Raw genomic sequence first — 16,546 nt, 5'->3', positions numbered from 1 at the left:
ACTTTACCCATTTACAACACGTGTCCTGCAAGACACTTGATTAACTTCCATAACAAATGTGACTTATGTCTTTAAGTCACTGTTCCAAATAACTGAAAGCTTGAAAAAAATGAAGGGCTCCTGCCTGAAACGTCAATTTTCCTGCTTCTCGGATGCTGCCTGACCTGCTGTGCATTTCCAGCACCATTCTAATCTTGACTCTAATCTCCAGCATCTACAGTCCTCATGTTCACCTTGAAAAAAATGATGACCATTATAGAACTGAAACTAAAACCCACCTATCTCCACCTTAAAAATCCAGATGAAACAACTCTTAGTTAGACATTCATGCGATACCAATGTCATGGGCATTACCTACAGTTGATCGCCATGTCAACCTGTCCTTGAATTACTTGCTAGGCACTTTCAGAGGACATTTAAGAGTCAACTACATATCTGTATAGGCCAAAACAGGGACAGATCAGGTAAGGATAGCAGATTTCTTTCCCTAACATTTTACTTAATCAGCTATTTGGTTGTCCATCTTGCTGAAACACAAGAAAGATTACACTGGGCAGTGACCATTCACCAACTATACATGTTGAAATTAATTCACTTACCTATTCCATCTGTTGAGACATAAGCGACATCACAAGTAACTACAATGGCACGTGTAATATCTCAGATACTACTTATTTCTTTTTGAAACATTCTCACCCCCCACCACCCCATCCTCACCTCTGACAATAAATGAGAAGCTTCTGCAGCTTCTCTGTCACTAATATTAAAACAGTCCAATCAGCTGCCTTCTTAACCAAAACCAGAATTCAGATCTTTCTGCAATTATTGCCTGCTCAGTCAGAGATCACCTTGTCCATGCGATACATTTTCAGCTTCATTGGCCTTATTCGCATTAAACTACCAATCATCCAATTTCCCAATGCTTACTGATACTATTATTGATCCTCTCTCTTTTCTAGCTCTATCTCCGTATCCTTGTGATTCATCATCATCAGCCATTCTCAAAAATATAATCCTTGATCCCATCTTCCACACATATTATTGTCCAATCTCAGACCTCATTCCTTCCGTGGTGTCCTCCTTGCCCCCTCTTATTCCTCATCTATACGCTGCCATGAGGTGACATCATCCAAAAGCACATAGAACATAGGACAGCACAGCAAGAGAATGGGCCCTTTGGCCCACAATATTGTGCCAAACATGATGCCAAATTAAACTAATCCCTTCTGCGTACCTGGTCCCTATACCTCCATTGCTTGCATATTCAAGTGCTTGTCTGCAAGACCTCTTAAACACCCCTATCTTATCTGCCTCCACCTTCAGCCCTGGCAGTGTGTTCCACATTCCTACCACTTTCTGTGTAAAAAACGTGCCCCTCACATCTGCTTTGAATTTTCCCCCTCTCACCTTAAATAAAAGCCTCTTGCTATTAGCCATTTCAACTCCGGGGAACAGATTCTGACTGTCAACCCTATCTATGCATTTCATAATTTTATAGACTTCTATCAAGTCTTTCCTCAGTCCTCATCTCTCCAGAGAAAACAACCTGAGTTTTACTCGCCTCTACTGATTGCTTATAATCTCTAAGCCAGGCAGCACCCCGGTAAACCTCTCCAAAGCATCCACATCCTTTAGGGTGTAGGTTTGCTCGCTGAGCTGTAGGTTTGATATCCAGACATTTCATTACCTGGCTAGGTAACATCATCAGTGGTGACCTCCAAGTGAAGCGAAGCTGTTGTCTCCTGCTTTCTATTTATAGGTTTGTCCTGGATGGGGTTCCTGGGGTTTGTGGTGATGTCATTTCCTGTTAGTTTTCTGAGGGGTTGATAGATCTAGATACCATCTATGTGTTTGTTTATGGCGTTGTGGTTGGAGTGCCAGGCCTCTAGGAATTCTCTGGCATGTCTTTGCTTAGCCTGTCCCAGGATAGATATGTTGTCCCAGTCGAAATGGTGGGTTTTTTTCCTCCATGCATAGGGTTACGAGGGAGAGAGGGTCGTGTCTTTTTGTGGCTAGCTGGTGTTAGTGTATCCTGGTGGCCAACTTTCTTCCTGTTTGTCCTACAGTGTTTGTGGCAGTCCTTGCATGAAATTTTGTAGATGACGTTGGTTTTGTCCATGGGTCGAACTGGGTCTTTTAAGTTTGTTAGTTTTTGTTTGAGAGTGTTGGTGGGTTTGTGTGCTACTAGGATTCCGAGGGGTCTTAGTAGTCTGGCTGTCATTTCTGAAACTTCTTTGATGTATGGTAAGGTGGTTAGGGTTTCTGGCTGTGTTTGGTCTGCTTGTCATGGTTTGTTCTTGAGGATTCGTCTACAAAATTCCATGCAAGGACTGCCACAAACACCATGTAGGACAAACAGGAAGAAAGTTAGCCACCAGGATACACGAACTTTAGCTAGCCACAAAAAGACACTACCCTCTCTCCCTCGTAGCCCTACACATGGAGGAAAAAAAACCCACCATTTCGACTGAGACAACCTGGGATAGGTTAAGCAAAGACATGCCAGAGACTTCCTAGAGGCCTGGCACTCCAACCACAACGCCATCAACAAACAAACACATAGATCTAGATACCATCTATCAACCCCTCAGAAAACGAACAGGAAATGACATCACCACAAACCCCAGGAACCCCATCCAGGACAAACATATCAATAAAAAGCAGGAGACGACAGCTTCGCTTCACTTGGAGCTCGCCACTGATGATGTTACCTAGCCAGGTAATGAAATGTCTGGATATCAAACTTACAGCTCACCGAGTAAACCTACACCCTAAACCTCAACCTAAGCTATAAACCTTCACAAACCTTGCATCCATATCTGGCCTATAATGTGGCAACCAGAATTGAGCACAATACTCTAATTGTGACCTAACCAAAGTCTTATCAAGCTGCAACATGGTATCCTGACTCTTGTTCTCAATTCCCCAAGCAATAATGGCAGAAATACCATATGCTAATTTTACCATACTATCTACTTGCGAGCCACTTTCAGGGAGCAATGGACTTGAACTCTGTTCATCAGTACTGCGCAAGGTCCTGCCATTAATAGAGCATACGACAGTACAGCACAGTATAGGCCCTTCGGCCCTTGATGTTGTGCCAACCTTCTATCCTACTCCAAGATCAAACTAACCTACATACCCTTCATTTGACCCTAATCCATGTACCAATCATCCATCATCCAAGAGTCACTTAAATGTCCCGAAATCTGACTCTACTACCACTGTTGGCAATGCATTCCACACACCCACCACTCCATGTAAATAACCTACCTCTGACATCTCCCCCAAACCTTACTCCAATAAGCTTAAAATTACGCCCCCTCGTGATTTCCATTTCCCCCCAAGGGAAAAAGTCTCAGGCTATCTACTCTATGTCTCTCATCATCTTGTACACCTCTATCAAGTCACCTCTCATCCTTCTTCATTCCAATAGAGAAGCCCTAGCTCCCTCAACCTTTCCATGCCCTTCAGTCCTGGCAGCATCTTGGTAAATCCTGTGCATCCATTCTAAAGCTTCTACATTACTGTATACTTTTCCGTAAAATTTGATTGCTCAAAGTGCCACACCTTACACTTGCCCAGATTAATATTCATCTGCTATTTTCTGCCCATATTTATAACTCATCTATATCCTACTGTGTCCTTTGACAACCTTCTACACTATCCACAACTCCACCGATCTTTGTATCGTCTGCAAATTTACTAACCCACCTATCGACATTTTCATCCAAGTCATATACACCACAGGTCCCAGTACAGCACAGATCCTTGCAGAACACTAGTCACAGGCCTCCAGCCAGAAAAAAACATCCTTCCACGACTACCCTCTGCCTTTTAAGGGCAAGCCAATTTTGAGTCCACGCGGCCAAATCACCATGCATTCCATGCACCTTAATTTTCTGAATAAACCTACCTTATGGGATTTTGTCGAAAGCCTTATTAAAATACATGTAAGACAACTTCCACTGCTCTACCTTTACTTCCTCAAAAAATTTAATCAAGTTCGTAAGACATGACCTGCCCTGCACAAAGCTATACCGACCATGCCTAATTAGACTAGATTAGATTCCCTACAGTATGGAAACAGGCCCTTCGGCCTAACAAGTCCACACCGACGCTCCGAGTTAGGCCATGCTTTTCCATGCATGTAGATCCTATCTGTAAGAATTCTCTCCAATAGGTTCCCAACCACCGATGTGAGTCTTACAAGCTCTGTAGTTTCCTCGATTATGTCTATTTCTTTTCTTGAACAGAGGATCATTTGCTACTCATCAGTCTTCTCTCCAGTGGCTAATGAGAATACAAAGATCTTGGAGAAAGTGAGGACTGCAGATGCTGGATTTCAGAGCCTGATGAAGAGCTTATGCTCGAAACGCCCATTCTCCTACTCCTTGAATGCTGCCTGACCAGCTGTGCTTTTCCAGCACCACACTCTTTGATACAAAGATCTTGGTCAAGGCCCCAACAATCTCTTGTCTTATCTACCCAAGTTGTTGAAAGAGACCATTGGACCCTGGCAGACATATCCACCTCAATGCTCTTCAAGAGACTGAACACCACTTCTTTCTTGATCTCAAAATGCCCTCGCATATTAACATGCTCTGCACTAATCTCATTATCCTCCATATCCTTCTGGGTGAATACCAACACAAAGTGCTCATTTAGGGTCTCATCTATAACTTCTGCCTCCAAACATAAATTCCCTCCTTCATCCTCGAGTGGTCCTACCTTCTCCAGAGTTATCCTTTTTTTAAAAATGTATGTATAGAATGCCTTGGGATTCTCTTTAACTCTACTTGCCAAGGTCATTTCATAGCCCCTCTTTGTTCTCCAAATTCCCTGCTTGGGTCCTTTCCTGTTTTCTTTATATTCCTCACAGGCCTTACCTATTTTAACTTCCTAAACCTTACATATGTGCCTTTTTTTCCCTTTTGATTAAATCCACAATGTCCCTTATGACCTTGCCATCCTTGTCCTTCCTTCTTGCTGGAACATGCTGGTCCTGAACTCTGATCAGCAGGCATTTATACAAATCCCAGACATCAACTGTGAACTTACCCAATAATAGCTCCTCCCAATTAACACTCGCTAGCTCCTGCCCAATATTGGCATAATTTGCCTTCCCTCAATGTACTGACTTATCCTTATTCATAGCTATCTTAAAACAGAAGGAGTTGTGATTGCTGTTTCCAAAGTGCTGTCTCACCGAAATGTCAGTCACCTGGCCTGGCTCATTAGCCAATACACTGTCCACGCACTGTTTCAAGAAACCCTCTTAGATGCACTAGCAAATTCTGCCCCATCTAAGCCTCTTGCTCTAAGGGAGCACTGTGCCAAGCTCCACCTACCACCATCCCTCTCTCTTCCTCTACATTGGTCATATTATATTTCAGAACTGGATGAGCAGAAAACTCCAATTAAAAATTGGAATGATCTGAGCTATTCCATTCACTCACCACTTCAAATCTGGTCTCCTGAGCTCGAGCTTTTTCCCTTGTAGAAACTCTTTTAAGCTAAATCATACTGTCCACAATACTAATGCCGCTTTTGACCCCAAGCTGATTTTGTAATCACATCTCCACATCATAACTCCACGGTGGCAAGAGAGTAGGGCTCCTGAGTTGGAGCTCAACCGCTTTTCTTTCTTCTTTGCTGGCTTTCTTTTTCCCTCTACTTACCTTCTGGAGGGAGTTTGGGCGTGGAGGCAGCCGCTGGGGGCCCAGAACAGAGACTTTGGCATTTGGTCTTGAGGTGTTTGGTGTACCCGGGCAGAATTCTGTGGTCAGCAGCAATGTGGAAGGGGCTTGCGATCTGGAGCAGCGCCAGAGGGGCTCTCTGGCAGTCTGCATGAGGTAGTTCATGAGCACGGATAGTGCTCGGCGACAAGATGGCAGTGCCAGAGATCAAACCCAGTGCAGGTTGGTGGATCGAGCTCTTGTGAGGAAAGCCCAGTGTGGAGCAACTGCAGGCTCAAGGCTAAAGAAGGACTGCAAATTAGAATTTTTAACTTAATCACACCTGTACACTGAGAACAGTGTAGTCTTGAATTTTTACCTTATTTCTTTATTTTTCCAACTTTTTACCTAAACTCTTGTACCTATAAAACCCAAGTCTAATTCTAACTGATACCAGGTACTTCAATTTCCATAGTCACCCTTCTCCGGTTTAGTTGCTGCTGAAAGCCTCATCCAAGTCTTTGGATTTGATGGTAACCAATATATTCCTGACCAGCCTCTCACATACACTGCACCTTCACCTGAGATCATCCAAAACGATGCTGCCTTTGCACTTTCCAGGTTGCATTCTCCCAAACTCCTGTGCTCACTGATCTACATAGTCTAAGTAACTTATTGACCAGGAGACGATCAGGCAGGTATAGCTGGCAATTAGGAAATCTATGTTAGCCTTTATCGGAAGAGAATTTAATTGCAAGAATAATGAATTTGTGCATGAGTTCTGAAAACCTAGGGGTGACTGCACCTGAGTTAGTGTGCGCATTTTTGGACCCATTAGCTCATGAAGGCTTTCATTGCCAGAGAGGGAGTGCAACTGAGACTCACCAGACTTACCTGGGATGGCAGCACTCTGCTATGAAGGAACGTTATGGGAAATGGGCTGATATTAAGAATCTTAGAATTTTACAGTAGAGGATGCCATTCAACCCATCATGTCTGCACCAATTCCTGAAAGAAGTACCCAGCTAATCCCACTTTCCAGCCCCACCTCCATAGCCTAACTTAATTCCTTCAAATATATATCTAGCTTTCTTTTGAAACTGTCAATGGAATCCACCTCCAATCTCCCAGCCAATGCATTACAAATCCTAATAACTGAGTAAAAAAGTTTCTCCGGATCTCACTCATAGCAGTCTTGCTGACAATCTTGAAGTTGCAACCCTACTTACTCTCGTGATTCAAAGAATTAGAGGTGATCACTTTGAAACTGACAAATACTTAAGGAATAGACGAGGGATATGCAAGTAATTTTCTTTGAGTCTGGAACTACAGGACACAATTGAAACATTAAGTGGGCAACCACCTTGGGATGATGGTGAGGAAAAATTATTTTATTCAAATGGTTGTGAATCTTTGGAGTTCTCTATCCCAGAGCTATGGAAGCTCAGTCATTTCGTATGTTTAAAATTGTGATTGACAAACTTGTTTTAAAAAATAGGATGGAAAAGGATAGTGCGGGAAAAAGGCATTTAAGTGAACGATCAGTGATTGAACAGGTTTAATAGAGCAGGCTTAATGGGCTAAATGGTTGCCACCTGTTCAGAGTATGGTTGAGATTTGATCAGGTTATTAGACAGTGAATAGAGGTCTCCCAACTCTGAGAATAGAACCTCCTTAATGACAACTGATTTCTGTCTCACCCAGCTCGTTGTTAGCTATCAGTTTGTTTTCCTCATTTCCTGATTACACACGGTAGAAAATTTCTGATCAGAATCAGAAAGACAACCTTTTAAGCTGCCTCCAAGAATATACATCAAAACCTTTCTGGTAAACATGATTCATCCTCCTGACTGCAGATCATCTCACACAATTCTAAATTATTGGCATATCGCCAATACAGATGTTTAATTAAAAGTCCATGGATGGATTTTAACTTCGTTGTCTCTCTGTTCACTGCATCCTTCCTGGGAAAGTTGTCTCATTGATTCTGGACTTGGAATTCAATTTAATTTTGCCTTCCAAAAACTCTTTGTGAAGCCTATTGTGGATATATTTGTAATCCCTGTCACACTCTTCTACAATCCCCAGGCTCTCTTAAGCCCCTGCCTGTTTTCTCTCTTAGCAATCAAACATTTCCTGTAATATGTCAAGGTCACTGTATACTCCTGGCCTGATTTAATTAAGCACAGGTAAAGAGGTTCTTAAGACTGATACTCCTCAAGACTATGATCTCCATCACTGCAGTCCCACTCCCTGAAAAAAGGGGCTCAAGCTCATTCATTAAGAGTATTTATTAGGATGCAACAGTTTAATGTGAGAAGTTCAACACAACCCTTGTGAGAATGGTTTTCTGGTCCTGGTGGACAAACAGATGGATGATGCAGAATGAGTGCTGGTCTCTCTGGTGAGTGGCAGTGTCTCCTCTGAATAATTTACTAGTGTGCGTCTGAATGTAAGTTTTGTGTTAAAGCCAGGTTGAATTGCTTTGAAAGACTTTCCAACAGCCTGTCTTTAAGCTTTTACGTATTTGGTTAGTCATTAAGTCCAATTATATCAGAGTCAGAAATATCTTGTTTCAGGATCTGTGCTGGAGTCACATCTTGGACAGAGAGATCAAGCCTGTCCTGCATCTGACAGATGGTAATGTATGGATTTTTTTTCTTCACAAGAGCGAGCGAGCGAGAGATAAACACAGACAGAGAAAAGAAAGAATGAAACAAAGAAAGAGGGATAAAGAGGAGAGAGAGAGAGAGAATTTTCTACAACAATCAATACAGTTCAGAAGATTTTACCAACTTATTGGATGCAAATTTCTCAAAGTCCAGACTTGTGATAGGATTTCTGTACCAGATGAGCAGGAGAACATTTCGAGACTCTTGAATCTCTACCAAATTCCATTCCTCTTCTTCTTGGTGGATATTGGAGGGACTACTGCGTGGAATGTGCAAGCCGGTCAGAATTGCCAGTAAGGATTCATCAGCACATTCTCATTGGAAATGTTATCAGTGGAAGAGACACTGAATTGTAAAATATGCAAAGGTCAATTTAGGACTAAAGCAAAAAGTTCAGAATTTTGTTATCAACTAATTTCTGTTGAACGTCCCTGAATGATGGTGAACAATCACAGGTAGTACTTTTGAAAGAGACCCTGCAGCCCTGAAAATTCAATCATACAGATCCAGAATATTAATCTCTAGTTCCAGTTACAGGAATTATTAACATTGGCAGTAACAAACAGCAAGTGTCAGAAATAATGTGATTCAGTCCTGAATGTGAGTAATAACAGAACCATATCCTTGCGGTCGCTCATGAACTCGTTGGTGTCTCCGCAGTCGGGATGAATCGATGAATCTCTTCCCGCACTGAGAGCAGGTGAATGGTTTCTCCCCAGTATGAATCCGCTGGTGGACAATGAGGTAGTCGGACTGCTTGAACCTCTTGCCACAGTCAGCACAACTGAAAGGCCTCTCCTCGGTGTGACCTTGCTGGTGTCGCAGCAACGTAGCTGAACTAATGAATCCCTTCCCACACACAGAGCAAGTGAATGGCCTCTCCCCAGTGTGAACTCGCTGGTGTGTCACTAGCTGGGATGGCAGAGTAAATCCCTTACCACACACTGAGCAAATGGATTGGCTCTCCCCAGTGTGAACCCGCTGGTGTGTTAGCAAGTGGGATTGCTGAGCAAATCCCTTCCCACACACAGAGCAGGGAAATGGTTTCTCCCCAGTGTGAAGTCGCTGGTGTGTCAGCAGGTGGGATGACTGAGTGAATCCCTTCCCACATACAGAGCACGTGAATGGTCTCTCCCCGGTGTGAACTCGCTGGTGCATAACGAGGGTGCCTGAACGAGTGAACCTCTTTCCACAGTCCATGCAGCTGAACGGCTTCTCCTCAGTGTGGATTTGCTGGTGTCTCAGTAAGGTGGTTGACTGACTAAATGCCTTCCCACACACAGAGCAGGCAAATGGCCTCTCCCCAGTGTGAACTCGCTGGTGTACAGTGAGTGCGCCTGAGTGCCTGAACCTCTTACCACAGTAAGTGCAGCTGAAAGGCCTCTCTTCAGCATGGACTCGCTGGTGTGTCAGCAGGTTGGATGAATCAGTGAATCCCTTCCCACACACAGAGCAGGTGAACGGCCTCTCCCCAGTATGACTGCGGCGATGTGTTTCCAGCTTTGATGGGGAAATGAATCCCTTTCCACAGTCGGCACATTTCCATGGTTTCTCCATGCTATGGGTGTCCTGGTGTCTCTCCAGGTTGGATGATCAGTTGAAAGCTTGTCCACACACCAGTTTCTCAGCTACAAATCCAGTGATTTCGCTTTCAGGCTGTGTAACTGGTAAAAGCTTTTTCTGCAATATGTTCACTGGAACATTCTCACTCAGATCTGTGTTTTTCCAGTCACAATGATGTTAGAAATCTTTTCCTGCTGACAGATCAGATGTTGAACGGTAACGTTTATGTCCTGCTGACTCACTCAGACCTCAGATTCAAGTCTCCCATCATCTAATCCTCTTTCTTTAATACACTGGAAAAGGAGTCAGCATAAAGTCAGCATTGTGAGTATAGGATAGAAATTTAGACAGAAATTTCAGTTTCTGTGGATTACTTTTTCTTTCTTGTTTCCCAAAGCTGTAAATCCCTATCCCAATCCCTTCTCTCCTTCTGCTGAAATCCAAATAGTTTTGGGTTATTCTTTCTGAACTTTTTAACAAAATAATGTGTGTCTACAGACAGCAATATGTTTGGTAATTAATTTCAGTCAGTTAACATCACAAAACATTCATCTGATCCTCCTGAACTGACCATACAGAATAGCAGATGTTAGCCTCATTAGTTGTACCTGACTGTGTGGAGATTAAATAAGCAATTATGAATCACAGAATTGTTTAAGGCACAAAAATAGGTCATTCAACCAATTTTGTCACTCTCTGAATGAGCATTCTGACATTGTGCTATTCTCCTGATTTTTCTCTATAATCTTGCATGTTGTTCCTATTCAAAAAAATGATCTAATGTCCTCAATTGAACCTGCCTAAATCTCAGTTCCATGCAATGTATTCCAGATCTAATCACAAGCTGTGTGAAATTTCTAACACACAATTCGCTCTTTTGTACATTTAATTTCATTTAATTTTTAATTGTTTGCAATGCTTTTATTAATGGGGACAATTTCTCTCTACCTAGCCAGATCCTGCATGATTTTGAAAATTCCATTTAACCTCCTCTTAACTTTCTCTAACCTAACTTCATGACTGAAGTTGCTCACCACTGCAATGAATGTGGATTCTTCAAACCTTAGTTTAAGGGAGGGGGGGGGGGGGGGGGGAACAAAGTTAAATCTGGAAATCAGTCTCAGGGTCCATTCTGGTTCCTGATTCTCTTCCTTAAGCTCGACTATATCAATGCAGTCCCCAAAGATCTTCCACATTCTTTCCCTCTGTAAACTTAAAGGCATCACAAACCTTGCTGTGGGGTGAATTGCAGCAAGTCTCATTTAAGCCTGTCAGGCCCGTGCTCACTGACCCACACTAGATCTCAATCAAGCACGTGACGTTGAAATGTTCAACCTTACCATAAAATTCGCCCCAACAGCCGCGCCCTGATACCTCCCCTTCTCACGGTTTCTGAAATACCTCGGCTCCTCTAAATTCTGGCCTCTGACGCATTCTGAGCCCGCATTGCTCCATCATTGGTGATTTCACCTTCAGTTGCCTTGGCCCTAGGCGTCTGGAATTTCCTCCCTGTACCAAACTCTCCTCTTTAAAACCTACCTCTTTGTTCAAGCGTTTGATCATCTGCCCTAATATCGCCTCATCTGGCTTTGCCACGATTTGTTTTACCTCAAAAGGCGGTGTAGAAATAGAAGCCGTTGTCGCCGACTGCACCCCTGGCTTTCTGACTGACAACAACCCGTAGATTTCTGGGGAGGGGGGATCAATCCCTTGTTTATTGCTCCTGCGGGTTCTTCATTCAGGATGACCGGCGCAAGGAAGATGCGGACCGCGCATGCGTTCTGCAGGAACACCCGATCAACATGGCCGCGCAGGCGCCGTGCGACCTGACCCTCCGGTGGCCGTTAATTCGGGGCCTCTTTTCCGAACAAAAGCTGCAGTTGGCTCCTGCATGGGCTAAACATCCAAACTGGGAGATTCTTACACAGGATTTCAGACCCACGCCATTTATTTCTAAAACTTCTCATTTAACTGAGCCTCTGGCTCCACTCACCAGACGGTTTTATTTTTCGCCCCCCCTCCGCCAATTTCCTTCTCAGCACCAGTCCGCTTCGGTCCCGTACTGCGCATGCTCGCCTCCAAACTACTGATTGACACCAGCTTCCACCCAATAGAGACTAGAAGCGTGGCCATACACCCGCGCTATATTGGCTAGCGCCTTAACCAATCGATGCAAACTAGGGGCGGGACTACGCTATGAACAGGATGCATCAGAAATAACACTGATGCAGAAATGCTGTTGTTGGACAAAAATCACACCACACCGGGTTGTACTGCAACAAGCTTATTTGAAACTGCAAGCTTTTGGAACCCCGCTCCTTCCTAAGGCAGCTAGTGTCTTCCCACCCATCCCCAGCTCACTTTCCAGTCCCGTGTCCTCCCTTCTATTCCACCTGTAGACCTTTCCTTCCAGCTAGGATTGCAGATGCTGGAGATTAGAGTGGTGCTGGAAAAGCACAGCAGGTCAGGTAGCATTCGAGGAACAGGAAAATCGACTTTTCGGGCAAAAACCCTTCATCAGGAATAAGGGCAGGGAGCCTCCAGGGTGGAGAGATAAATGGGAGGTAGGTGGGTGGGGCTGGGGAGAAGGTAGCCAAGAGTACAATAGGTGGATGGAGGTGATAGGTCAAAGAGGTGGGTGGAATGCAGAAGTGGGAAGGAAGATTGGCAGGTAGGCCAGGTCATAAGGATGGTGCTGAACTGGAAGGTTGGAACTGGGGTAAGGGGGAAATGTGGAAACTGGTGAAGTCCACATTGATGCCCTGGGGTTGAAGTGTTCCAAGGCGGAAAATGAGGCGTTCTTCCTCCAGGCGTCAGGTGGTGAGGGAGTGGTAGCGGAGGCGGCCCAGGACCTACATGTCCTCTGCAGAGGGGAGTTGAAATGTTGGGCCACGGGGCGGTGGAGTTGATTAGTGCGGGTGTCCTGGAGATGGTCCCTAAAGTGCGCTGCGAGAAGGCATCCAGTCTCCTCCATGTAGAGGAGACAGTTACAAAGTTACAAATCGCACACCAGCAGGTTATAATCCAACAGGTTTAATTGGAAGCACTAGCTTTCACAGCGCCGCTCCTTCATCAAATGATTGTGGAGGACACAATTGTAAGACACAGAATTTATAGCAAAAGTTTACAGTGTGATGTAACTGAAATTATAAATTAAAAAATACCTTGATTGTTTGTTAAGTCTCTCATCTGTGAGATGACAGACTTAAGTCTAACAGATGAGAGATTGAAAAATACCTTGATTGTTTGTTAAATGTATAATTTCCAATTAAATCTGTTGGACTATAACCTGGTGTTGTGTGACTTTTAACTTTAAAGATATGAGGTTAACGTCTGTCTGTATCCCAATCTTGACTCAGACTGGTTCTATTTCTGAAGTACAATTTACAAGATATTACATGGATTGACTGCCTGTCGATTGTATTTTGCTTAAAAAATACATTATGTGTATGCAAATATAATTCTGCAAATATAAATTCATCCCCTAAACGTATATGTGCGTATGCATGTGAGTGTATGTGATAGAGAGTGTGTTTGTGTTTGTACAAGCTTGGCAAAGTATGTGTGAGTGTGTTATGGGAGTATAAGCCTGTGAGAGGGTGCATGCATTAGTGTGAGTGTGGAGAGTGTAAATGTGTGCATGTGGGAGGGGGTCTGTGCGAGGCTAAACATCCCCGACCACTTAAGTGTTCCCTGACTGAGAGGGAACACCAGTGTTTGGGAACTATTGTGCAATGTCCACTCATCTGATGTTGTAGTATCTTCTTGGTCTCATCCATGTACCATACCTCGGGGCATCCTTGCCTGCAATGTATGAGATAGACAACATTGGCCAAGTCACATGAATACCTGCCATGTAAAGGTGGCATCCGTGTCCACATTCTGACACATCTTGCAGTGGTTGCCATGATAGTGTTGTGGTTGATATTGTCCTGAAGGCTGGGCAGTTTGCTGCGAACAATGATTTGTTTAAGGTTTGGTGATTTTTTAGAAGGTGAGAAGTGGAGTCGTAGGGAAGGTCTTGGTGAGGTGTTCATTCTCACGTGTTGCAGGCTGTGAATGAGACTCAGGGAATTCGTTCAAGATGTCAACAGTAATCCCAATGAGCCAACTGACAAACTGGAACAGTCATCACAGAGATCTGCACAGGCGTGACCAAAGAAGGAGTCAATTTGGACCCCACCAGAGGGACGCTGCCCTGGACTTGACATGTATGCTCAAACAAACAGTCAGCAAATGTGTAAGTTCCAGGTTCATCAGCTGCACCCACAAGCAGAGCAATAGATTAGATTACTTACAGTGTGGAAACAGGCCCTTCGGCCCAACAAGTCCACACCGCCCCGCCGAAGCGTAACCCACCCATACCCCTACATCTACATCTACCCCTTACCTAACACTACGGGCAATTTAGCATAGCCAATTCACCTGACCCGCACATCTTTGGACTGTGGGAGGAAACCCACGCAGACATGGGGAGAACGTGCAAACTCCACACAGTCAGTCGCCTGAAGCGGGAATTGAACCCAGGTGTCTGGCGCTGTGAGCCAATCACAACGCGATGCCATCCATGCTGTTAAAACCAAATCACAACATTGTCATCAAATCAGCAGATAAAGGAGAAGCCATTATCATTCAGAATAGAACAGCTTACTGCAAGGAAATGTACCGACAACTGAACAACCAGGAACAGTACAGTAACTACTGGCCAATCCAACTAATGAACACACCCATGAACTAAACACACTGATCAAGACTTCTGCTCCAGTCCGACAGGATTCCCTGCGTGCTTTCATCTCATGTACTTCTCATGTAGGGGACTTCTACTGCCTTCCAAAGATGCACAAAGCCGACATGCCAGGACATCCCATATCAGGAAACGGGACCATGTGTGAGGACTTCTCTGGCTATGTCGAAGGCATCTTGAAACCCATTGTACAGGGGACCCCCAGCTTCTGTTGCGACACTACAGATTTCTTATAGAAACTCAGTACCCACGGACCAGTCGAACCCAGAACATTCCTCATCACAATGGATGTTTCAGCACTCTACACCAGCATCAGGACAACATCCTCAGTACTCAATACAATCTCCAAGCACTGTCCTACAACTCATCCGCTTCATCCTTGGCCACAATGTTTTCACCTTTGACAACCAATAGAACATAGAACAGTACAGCACAGAACAGGCCTTCAGTCCACGATGTACGTCATCCAGACACATGGAACAGCTATGGGACCAAATTTGCACCCCAATGTCAACATTTTCATGCACATGTTCGAACAAGACTTCTTTTCTGCACAGGACTTCCAATCAACACTATACATCAGCTAATTGACAACATTTTCTTCCTCTGAACCCATGGCAAGGAGTCACTGAAACAACTACACAATGATATCAACGAGTTTCATCCCACTATCAGACTTACCACGGACAACTCTTTAGTATCTGTCTCATTCTTGGACACATGCATCTCCATCAAGGATGGGCACCTGACTCTACCACAAACCCATGAATAATGTCATGATGCTACACTTCTCCAGCTTCCACATATCAAAACAGCCATCCCCTACAGACAAGCCTTATGCATACACAGGATCTGTTCAAATGAGGAGAAATGTGACGGACACCTGAAAGTGTTCAAGATGCCCTCATAAGAGCAATGTACGATTCTCAAGGCAGACATCAGGACAGGCAACAACGCAAAGTGACCGAGCAGAGGCTGATAGCCAGGTTCGGTACCCATTGGGATGGCCTCAACTAGTCACATTACAAGTGACCCCAGTTCATTATACACTCTCTCACACAGACAGAAACACACACACTTTCATACTCACACACTCATGCAGACCCCCTCTCACATGCACACATTTACACTCCCCACACTCACACTAATGAATGCACCCTCATCAATCGCCAGTTCGAACATGCCAGAGTGAGAAACCATAATGAACTCCTCAGGAGATGGGCACAGGTTGCAACCGATAGGGTATCCTTTGTTGTCCAGTACATCCCGGGAGCCTAAAAACTGTACCATTTTCGCAGCCTGCAACACATTATCAATAAGGACGAACACCTTGCCACGACCTTCCCTACACCTCCACATCGCACCTTTAAACAACCACCAAACCTTAAACAGATCATTTTTTGCAGCAAACTGCCCAGCCTTCAGGACAACATTGACCACAACATCGGACAGCCCCGTCACGGCAACCACTGCAAGACATGCCAGAGGGTCGACGCAGATACCACCATTACATGTGGGGACACCATCCACCATATACGAAGCAGGTACTCATGTGACTCAGCCAACATTGTCTATCACTTATGATGCAGGCAAGGATGCCCCAAGGCATGGGACATTGGCGAGACCAAGCAGACAATGTATAACAATCACTAGACAAGGGTGTTACCTCCGAGTCGAGGAACACTTCAGGGGTCAGGGACATTCGGTCTAAAACCTTCGGGTGAGCATCCTCCAAGGCAGACTTCAGGACAGGCAACAACGTAAAGTGATCAAGCAGAAGCTGACAGCCAAGTTCAGTACACTGAGGATGGCCTCAACCGGACCTTGGGTTCATGTCACACTACAGGTGACCCCACTGCATTGTACACACACACACACACACAAATACA

At 44.4% G+C, this 16,546-nt stretch overlaps 1 protein-coding gene across 1 annotated transcript in view; it reads right to left on the bottom strand.

Annotated features, from left to right (window-relative positions):
- The window catches only part of LOC140456890 (uncharacterized), a 62,825-nt gene that overhangs the window by 27,673 nt on the left and 18,606 nt on the right, over positions 1-16,546 (bottom strand). The window contains 4 exon segments of the mRNA XM_072550799.1: positions 5,682-5,846; positions 8,942-10,090; positions 15,801-15,956; positions 16,324-16,398. Of these exon segments, the coding sequence (XP_072406900.1) occupies positions 5,682-5,846; positions 8,942-10,090; positions 15,801-15,956; positions 16,324-16,398 (1,545 nt within the window).

This window comes from Chiloscyllium punctatum, chromosome 31, assembly GCF_047496795.1.
Source record: "Chiloscyllium punctatum isolate Juve2018m chromosome 31, sChiPun1.3, whole genome shotgun sequence".
NCBI classification, from domain to species: domain Eukaryota; kingdom Metazoa; phylum Chordata; class Chondrichthyes; order Orectolobiformes; family Hemiscylliidae; genus Chiloscyllium; species Chiloscyllium punctatum.
This window is presented reverse-complemented; position numbering and strand designations above follow the sequence as displayed.